Source organism: Rhyacophila brunnea, unplaced genomic scaffold (genome assembly GCF_057557595.1).
Source record: "Rhyacophila brunnea isolate RB1 unplaced genomic scaffold, BYU_Rbru_1.0 scaffold_17, whole genome shotgun sequence".
Classification (NCBI taxonomy): domain Eukaryota; kingdom Metazoa; phylum Arthropoda; class Insecta; order Trichoptera; family Rhyacophilidae; genus Rhyacophila; species Rhyacophila brunnea.
In genome coordinates this window covers 13,264,693-13,275,458 of record NW_028232827.1, presented here as the reverse complement: position 1 = coordinate 13,275,458, position 10,766 = coordinate 13,264,693, and the positions used below count along the sequence as shown (strand labels likewise).

The window sequence follows — 10,766 nt, the reverse complement described above, 5'->3', positions numbered from 1 at the left end:
CTCCAATATAATCGGTATTTCCATGATACATAGTATTTTTCCCCCCTGTAAGATTATAATGTTCAATTAAATGTAATTGTTTGCGGTTTATAGGGCACACATCATATTCATCACGAAAAATCTTTGAATCTTGTTCATGATAACAAAATTTGGAATTACGTAAAGGAAATGGTGAAATATTTCTAGGACAACCATTTAGTATATTAGCTTCACTCTGACATAAATTATATAAATTACACAGCACTGTCAGAATTATAATTCTAGTCAATCCTATCAAACGCATTGTAGAAAATATTCTGAAGATACATTCATTCATCATTTCTATGCTGTCACTACTTCGACTAATTTGTGCAGGAAATCTGCGACGGATGAGCAATTGCCGTAATCGGAAGAAGATACTTGATTGAATCCCAGTATGTAGGAGTCCCGTGGAAAAACCGTAACTCTGCTGAATAGATAATGTGGAGAGGGGACACCAAGAAGCTGTTGCTGGTAAGCAGAGGACTTAGAAGGCTTTCGGAATAGATGTTAAGCACAGGTGTTGTGTCTGTAAAATAAAGTTCAAACATCACTGAGTAAGTTAAAATTCACAAATAAGGTTGGTTCGTCAAACATTTTTATTTATTTCTTACAGAGTTTATAACAAATCACCATGTATAAATTGTAGAATTACAAAAAAAAAATTAGTCTATCTAACATTGAAAACAAAATAATGATATAAGATCAAAAATATAATAAGGTATTTCTTGGTATAAATAATATCTACTGATTTTAAAAGAGGAATTATTGTCTTATTGACCGTTATGATTATCACACAATATGTAGGGAAGACTCAAAAAAAAATGTTTTCAAAACACAACCCTGATAAAGAGACCAAAACTTAAAAAATAGGAAGCTATTAAATGATTGAATCAAACAATATGTGTAATATTTATTATTATCAGAGAATATTTTAAAATATTGCAATCCAAAATAATGGATATAGTAGAATAATCATAGATAAGGAAATTATTTTAACATTACAATTTATCATACTTTATAATGAGATTATGAAGCCATTTTGTATTTAATTCTAAATTTTTCAATAGTTTTGGACAAACGTCGTATTGTTATCCCATTTTTAGAGCATTGGACTGCTCACAATATTGTATAAAAACTATTGTCATCGAATGTAGTAACAGTACATTAGCGAAAAAGAAAATGTGAAGTTGATTTAAAATGATTATTGAAGGATTAATATCAATACTTACATAGGATTTTCTAAATTTATTTTAGATAATATCCAAACAATACGTAGAAAGAAGTTAAATATCACAACTTGTCCTTGTCACATAACTTCTCACTTTTCACCGAGACTGAAAATAATTAATTTTATTCATCAACGTATTATAGTTAATACTCGTTGAATAATGGCAATCTAAATATATGTCTATTACTTCCCATCAATTTTTAAATATACCTTTATCAATATGATCAGTAGTTGTTATCAGTTTCATACTTTGATAACAAGTAGATAAACATACCAATATCCAGTGCTTTTTTTATCATCATCTTCGCTCAATACGCTATCGGCTATAACAATTAGTGGTAACATACAAATATAGAGTCACTTTAGTTTACGAAATCGTTTTCTAAAAAATACATTAATAATTATACAAATATAAATAACTAAACGTATATGAATCAAATTGGAGTGGGAAACATTATTAAAATACATGAAACAATAGACAAACTAATCACAATTTCCCATTGGTTTCGTTAGTAGTTTGAATAAAAATATGCAACTAAGAGTGGATAGAAATATGAGTGAAGATACTTCGGTTTAAACAAAATACATGCCGCTTTTTTCAAAGCTCTGATTTTTCGTAAATTCGAAATATTTTGATTATGGTAAACTATTTTTTAATCAAATCAAAATCCATCGTATACGAAAAAGCAAGGGCATGGTTTTTTATAAATTAATTAAAAAGTATGTAATACGCAAGATTTACAAATGTAGCATTCTTTATTAAATATGAATTATTTTAAACAACCTCAGAAGTGTAGGTACATATTATTAGAAAAAAAAATATTTACATCATGTGGACATGTAGGATAATTTATTCTAATAGGTTTCCAATGTTATAGAAATTGTTATATACAGGGAAATTTTTCATATATTTATCCCATTGGATTCTGATTGATTTATTTAAATATTTTTATTTCGTATTGTACCTTAAACAATACAATTTTTTTTAACATGCATACGATGTACACGAATATGTATCTATATTAATTATGGAATTATTTGATTTAAGTTATTAAATCTATTATTATATTAGTTTAACCATCAAAACACAGTTCATTCAACCCGAAAAATATCCATATAAAATTTATATGATAGAAGATAAAAAACACAACTTAAAATTATTAAATTTGGAAAAATAAGGAGTCTAATTTTGTCGCTTCCTCTGATGAAAACGCTTATCATTGGCTGCATATAACTTAATATTGATAAACAACCAATGAACGACCTCGATTGCATTATGAAATACAAAAACTATGAACGCGTCAAACCCATGTAAATTTTGCTAACATAATAATATGATAAATGGACAATTCGGTCAATTATGGTTGTCTCGATACAAAATTTAAAGTTTCATTACAAAAAACAATTGCCTACCACTGCCGTATTGATCATAAACGTACTCAAGAATTTCAACCCTCGGTAGGACAGATATAGTATACCTATCTCGGTAGATACTTAGGTAGGGCACGTAGTTTTATTCACACTATTTTTATTATGTTATTTTTGTGCAATATTTAACAAATTAATTAAGTCATTTATACAGTAAAGATAATATATGTATTTAATGTGTTTCATTTAAAAATTTAAAAGTTCCAGTGTGCATTATAACTATTACGTTATTAACTCACTATATTTAGACATGTACCTTAACCTTAACTGTATTAAAATAATATGTATGAACTTGCAAAAAAGTAAGTGTCTCGTTTTATAAATGAATACTACAGTAAATCTACATTCCAATGTAAAATAGCTTCCAACCTTTCCTTACAATCATAAAAACTTTTTTTTCAAAATACATTATTGTCCCATACGACAATGCAATAAATCTTACTTACCCCAGTGCATTTCTTTGTATACAATTTTATTGTTTTATCACCATTGACGCAAAAAAGTCTGTAAATTGGTGCATTCAAGGCCAAATTCGTTGAAAAAAGTATTGTCTTGAAAAAAGGTTATTTCTCAAATACGCTGTCTTACACTTACTCTATCACTATTTCAAAAAAACTTAAGTAAATTATGTACAGGTCATAGAAAATCCAGTGGTTCTAAACCAGTAAAAATATTTTTTAATAAAAAAAAATATTTATGTTTTTGTACCTTTGTACCTATCAATTCATTTTCGAAAATTTTACCGGATACCCGGAACGTAATAATATTAAGTATGACGCTTGAGGATTTTGCTAGACGGCTCGCTGTCCGTCGGATATTTTACGAACCGGTACGCCATTTTCGAGGTTTTAACGAACAGGAACGCCATCCTTAAGAATTCCACGAACAGGAACGGCACTCCGGGGCGTTCCGCTCCATTCCTAGCGCTGCCAATATCTTATGTTACCTCTTTCAGCCAGAATATTTTTTCTAGAATATTTATGAAATTTCGTTCAGATAGAATGTCGAGACGTATTTTTTGTTTCAAGTCTTCCGGCCGAGGAACTTTACTTTTTTCCCGGGAAATTAAAATTTAATAAATTCCGTTCATTGATGATTTCTCGACAAATAAATTACTGTTACCGAAATTTAGTATTATTGGTTTAATTTTTCTAAAATTCCAGAATATTGTACATCTTTGGTAAGCTTCAACCGGGATCCTGGATACCCTAATTGTTACCACTAGGCCTTAATTTACCTTCTTAAGGTTGGCAAAAGACTCTTAGCCGTGATTCAATCTTGATGGAGTGGCTGGCATGTTTGAAAGAGAATATGAGTTTCAGATAGCCACAATGGTTTTAATTATTAGAGAAGTTTTACATTTTTACACGAAGATTACTGACATGGTTTTATTGGTAACTTAAATTTTAGAAGACAATACGCCAGGCACCTGACTAAATTTATCTCCTTAAACCACTTGGATCCACAACATACTATATTATATCCAATAATATTATTGGCTTATCTTGGGATCTATAATCTAATATATAAAAATCAATATTTGTTTGTTCGTATTTTATGCGCTGCCATACCGTTCATCCGATTGCGATAAAACTTTGTGAACTTATTGCTTGCACTTTTGCAAAGAGTATAGGCTATATCTTATATATAAAAATGAATGTCTGTCTGTCTGTCCCGTATGCGTTCCTATACCATTCATCCGATTGCGATGAAATTTTGGTAAGTGGTTGTATGCACACCCGCAAAGGTTTTTGATTTAGAAAAACCATCTTCTTCTTCTTCTTCCTCATTATATCTTCTTTTATTCGTATGGTTCCTATACCATTCATCCGATTGCGATGAAACCTTCGTCAGTTGTTGTGGTAACACCCGCAAAGGTTTCTGATTTAGTACAACCATTTTCTTCTTTTTCTCCTTCATTATATCTTCTTTTATTCGTATGGTCCCTATACCATTCATCCGATTGCGATGAAACTTTCTTCAGTGGTTGTGCCAACATCCGCAAAGGTTTCTGAATTAGTACAACCATCTTCTTCTTCTATTCTATATTCTTCTATTCGTATGCGTTCCTATTCCATTCAACGGATTGCAATAAAACTTTCGTCAGTAATTGTGCCAACACCCGCAAAGGTTCCTGAATTGGTACAACCATCTTCTTCTTCTTCTTCTATGCTATCTTCTTCTATTCGTATGCGGTCCTATACCATTCATCCGATTGCAATGAAATGTTGATCAAGTGTTGTGCTCACGCCCGCAAAGGTATCTGAATTGATACAACTATTTTCTTCTTCTTTTTCTTCTATTCTATCTTCTTCTATTTGTATGCGTTCTTATACCATTCATCCGATTGCAATGAAATTTTGACCAGTTATTGTGTGCATGCCCGCGAAGGTTTCTGAATTATTACAACCATCCTTTTCTTCTTTTATTCGTATGCGTTCCTATACCATTCATCCGATTGTGATGAAACTTTTGTCAGTTGTTGTGCGCACACCTGCAAAGGTTTCTAAATTAGTATTATATAAAATACAAAGTTTGTTGTTTGTTTATTCCATCCAATTTAGATTTTTTTTTACTACATATTTATAACATTAATAACGTTTGCATATTTTGAATTCGATTTTAATTTAGTGTCTTTTGTTTGACCTTTACTAATATTAGAATTATTTTCATATTGCCATATTGTATTACATAGATATTTTAATAATAAAAAAATAATTACCCCTTATTTTTTTTAAATATCTAAGATTAATATAACCACGAAGCAACCCTGTGCGAAGCTGGGTGCTTCAGCTAGTAATATATAATAATTGGTATATTTTAACTATCAATTAAGATAGATTAGTTTACTGGAATCAAAGTAAAAGAATTTATTCTTAAAATTGCCACTTACTTATACCTAATATAAAAATATAATACACGGTTCTGACTACATAGATAAATAGATATTGAGAACTCTTCTTAATTTGATTAAGTTTACAAGTAAAACAAAATATGTGTCGTATAAGAATAAGTAATTTCATTTGTGACGCCCTCGGTGGACGAATGGTAGAGCATCCACTTTTGTAGTGGTGAATCGCGGATTCAATTCCAGTTTCTGTAAAAAGAACAACATGTCTTGGATAAGCATGTAGCCAACTAGTAATAATTTCTCTTAAAAAAACCCCTCCGGGAAATCAATCGGATTGTTAACACGATGAATATAATAATATATTGTAACTTTTTGACTTACGGTTACCTTGCAATGGATGACATAGAGCCATGAATTATAATTGCTTTTCGAGGAGGAGTGGCAAATGATAATTAATTAATATACGGTTAAGATCTCACCGGAATAGACCATCCAAACCGAGTTTAACCAAAATCAGTTAACAGGGTAACCACAGGATTTACGTTAATTAAAAACCGAGAATTTTTCCTCGGTTAATAGATCAAAATCTTACGTATGCATAAAGAACAAAATGAATTCTGCAAAAAGTCAGAAATAGCGCACGCGGTCTAAAGAATTACTGGATGTTTGTACCTATATTATGTAAGTTACCCTTTTCTATTTTTTCCTATCTACAGTCTCTTATGTTTATTATTTTTATCCGTATTATATTATATTGTATGAATTTTGATAATTTTAAGATATTATGTAATTACCATAGTGAAAGTAAATTACTATATTTTGATCCTAATTGTAGCATAATTTGGGCCTCCATAGAGTGAAGGTTTGTATTACTAGATGTTTTAAGAAGGATAGTTGTTAGACATTTTCCCAATCCATTGGAACCTTACACTAAATCGAATATGCATTATTTTTTATATACAATAACATATTGGGTCTACTTATATTTTTAGTGTACGTAATTGTGTAAAAAAGTACATATTTCAATAATAATATTTGGTTGAGCCAAATTGTGGTCGCATTCATCCTTAGTCCCCCCTACTCAAATCCTCTTATTTAGTGTTGTCACAAGACTAGACTATTAATTAGCAATTACGGGTCAAATACGCATGTAATTGGAAATAACGTTCAGTTACTACCAGACAGCCGACGGGTCTAGCGCTCTATCTGATATGATAGGAGTGACGTTAACTATATAGTGACCCAGATATACCTCATCTGTTCGACCTTCGTGGCACTAAACCTGATACGGTTAAGTGAACGTCGCGTCTTCATCATTCATACGACACAGCATCATCATTCACATATCATATATCATCCATCAAAAGTGCACCGTTAGTTTACCAGTGCGAGTGCGTGAACACCGAACTAGCTGCAGTGCGCGCCAGCCATCACCGCATCTAAGGTCAGCACCTTGTATTCGTATATACATAATCACCCCCCACCCCTTCCCCCTATATCCGGAATCCACCATCCAGCATCACCTTCAAAAATTACAGTCCACATGCTAAAAGCGCCACCAATATTAAAATATTTTTTTAATCTGACAAAGTTAAACCGGTTAACCGGATGGTATTTTTTCTACAGTTAAGTGGTTATCCTACACCGGACGTAATTATTTTTACAAATATTTAGTAATATGGTAGATGTTACTATGGCTATACGAATGCTTTTTAAATAAGAATATGGACGATGCAAACAGCGTGAAATACAAATTTACAAAAATCAACCTGACATGTTTAACTGCTGACCAGATAATTACTTATTAATTACCACATTTATATAGCATACTAATTATATCTAATGGCTATCTAATGATTACGCGCCTAGCGCGTCTTTAGCACTGAAAGACTTAACAATAAAACATCGCTTAAAATGCCTTGACGATGCGTTATTGTGTTTATTTGTTGGTAACAATATGTACATGTGGCAAATACCTAGTAATACACATATGATAAAAAAAAATATTATTTATTTATTTAAAAAAATATATTTTGGACATAAAAAATCAGAATTTAGGACGGTTCGACAAAAAAAGCTTGTTCTAATCACACAAGTAAAATAAAAATACACACTTCTCTAATATATAGAAAATATTACCGAAGAAAAAAATAATAAACATAAATAATGTTATCCAATAAAATAAAATTTCAAAAACCAAATACACAGTACATCACTGAATTTCTATGTCTTTGGGGAGCGCATTGACTAGTCGTACACCTCTCGCTAATCGTGTGATAAACTTGACACAATGATACGGTTGTGACTCTGAATAGGTCATGGCTGCGACCACATAGATAATTGACAGATCTTTTTTAATGTCACGATATCTTCAGTTTACATTATTATTATCAAATAAACCGTGCATTGTTGGTGTAATCTTCATCTTATCCACTTAACTGTGGTTCTCTAAAAATAATATTCATTGTGTGAATGTTAATGGCCGCTGGACAAATCTATGGTAAGTGTTGTGTAAAACGTTCGAAAGAGAGACGTAGAGGCCGATGGAAATAGTTAAGCTCTGCGAATGGACATGGCAATGCAATACATAAAACTGAGATAAATTAAATAAGCTTGGAGAGACTTTCATCCAGCAATGAATTGATCCTGACTGATAAATATTATGACGATGACATCATAACATAAATAAATACAAATAAATAAAGCATTCTTTCGATGAACCCATGTATTATTTATTTAATTAATTATTTCGTGTCATGTTTTCCATTAGTTGAATCCAGTACTAAATCTTTCGCTTCCTCCATTTCTTCAGTATCTGAAAAACATTAATACATTATAATAAATATATATATATATATATATATATATATATATATATATATATAACAGTGGTAAACTTTCAAAACAGGACATGTCCCATATATGCCGAAAATAAGTTATTATCGGAATATCATTCTATAACCTCATACACACTTTGTTGACTTTCAAAAATAGCCACAAAACACCAATTTCATATTGAAAAGCGGTTTCAAAAAGTAGGTTGACATTCAAATAGGGACACGTCCAACCTTGTTGACATTCGAAATGAGACATGTCACTTTCAGCTAATGGCGGGACTGTATTGAGTGACGTGACCAAGTATGGTTTCATACAATCTGACAGTTTGGTGTTTTTTGTCGCGTGCGTGTTTTTATTTGAAAAGTTCATTTATCTCTGAGGAGTGAATAGTGGACATGTCCAGTTTTGAAAAATAACCACTGATATATACACTGGTGGGAAAAAGTAATATTATAAAATACGAAACTTATCATACCTTCAATATCATGTAGAGTGTAAGACTTATTAAATGGTTGAATTTCTCCTGATCCATACATTAAAAATGCACAATTTCCCAAAAAAGTTATCCCAGCCGTTATGAAAAAAATTATCTTCCACTGTCCAGTATCTGTCTAAAAAAATGATACTATTATTATAATTTTGAAATTATAAAAATATCCGTTTGCTATATTTTGCAAAGTTACTAGTAATTGAGTGGTTCACAAGCATATTGAAGTACATTCTAGTTATTTTTGAGTAAGCTAGGTTCAAACATAATATTTGAGTATTTCTTATTCTGTAAGGCAGTGGTTTCCAAACTTTACGTTACTACGCCTCCCTTTTAAAACAATCTAATCTAGGCGCCTCCCCCCTTTATTTCATTAAATACATTTTTACACAAAGTGCTTTTTTTCTTTTAAACGGGCTCGATATATGGATTTCATTACATCTAATACAGAAATTCCGTTTCGCATAAATATGATGTGACGAATGGTAGCAGTACCTACTCGCATTGCTTTTCTTGACAAAGTATTATATTTATGCTTCAGTTCGATTCAGCCAAAATTGAACAAAGGTTTTTGTTTCCATATAGCCACTTTTATTAGTCAGGAAATACACTACAAATAATTATTATAAAATAAAATTCTACATGTGAATTATCATCAATCACACACACCACACAATCACATCAAATTGTATCATAGACACATAAATTATAAATTGTTAATATTCTGTAATAGAGCAAATTTGTGGTGTGTGTTTATCTCACTTAGTTGGTCGATCCGCAACGCCGGGCCTCCAGGCTAGAGCATTGTCAGCCCCCCTCTTGTTGTGGGGGCCATGCACAATAGTATAGAAATGAAGTATAATAAAATTAGTCTCCATAACTTCATACAGGTTTGCAAACAACCTAACTTTTATAGAACTGTTTTTATGTAGTTTGTAACTAGCTGCCATTTTATAAACTATGCACTTGCAATCTGCAAACTTGTGGCTAGATTATTGTGTTAAACTTTTCGCGCCTCCCTTTGCAACAGCCTGCACAAGTTTTGCTGCAAGACGCACCCCCCAGTTTGGAAATCGCTGCTGTAAGGGTGTGTTTTCCCATACATAGCAACTTAAATGTAATCAAAATAATATCTTAGAATTATTTTAACCATACCCCTTACACAATTAGAAATACTCAAATATTGTGCTTGAACATAGCTCACTCAAAAAAATCCAGAATGAACTTGGTTCACTATGCTTGTGAACCATTCAATTAATCTCGGCCGCAATTAGATATGACACACATAGCATAGTTGGTAGTGCACATGGCTGCGAATTATAAGGGCGTGGGTTTGTATCCTACTGGGCGTAGTATTTTTAATTCGTTATATATTTTTGCTACAACTAAACAAAAGTAAAAGTATACTATTGATTTATAACGTGTTTTATTTATTTAATTAGGTTAATAAGCATCAGTATATTGTCTAAACAGAAAATTAATGGGATGAATATAAGAGGACGTTGCTCTTTGGAAAGTATTTGTTTAACACTTGCTTACTTCACCCCGTCATGTTCCAGTGTTGGAGCAAAGGGCAAGCACAAGGTCACGCTACTTCATTCGGCCCATCCATCCCCATACCTCGCGAATCCCGCCACATGAGACCTGTAGCACGTAGATTGCTTTTGTATCACCACTGCAGCGTAGAGGTAGGGTCGGCGACGGCGGCAAACCCCTTGAGATTATGCCAAAAAACTCTAATCTGTCTTAGCTCATGGTTTTTTTTTTAATACATTTTATTTTTGCATTCATCTTGGGACATCACTCATTAAAGTCATCGAACTCCGAAATATGATTTCACATAATTTCAAGCACAAAACGGAATTATGTATATATATAATATACACACTAGTAACAAAGGGTGGAAGTAAGGT

General features: G+C 31.8%; 1 protein-coding gene across 1 annotated transcript in view; it reads right to left on the bottom strand.

The window, feature by feature from the left end:
• Positions 1-7,548: 7,548 nt before the first annotated feature.
• The window catches only part of LOC147073708 (putative inorganic phosphate cotransporter), a 34,613-nt gene continuing 31,395 nt past the window's right edge, over positions 7,549-10,766 (bottom strand). Inside the window, exons 10-11 of the mRNA XM_085944603.1 lie at positions 8,842-8,977; positions 7,549-8,343 (exon numbers count right to left, since the gene is read on the bottom strand). Of these exons, the coding sequence (XP_085800729.1) occupies positions 8,273-8,343; positions 8,842-8,977 (207 nt within the window). The 3' untranslated portion in view covers positions 7,549-8,272. The remainder of the gene's footprint in view (positions 8,344-8,841; positions 8,978-10,766) is intronic.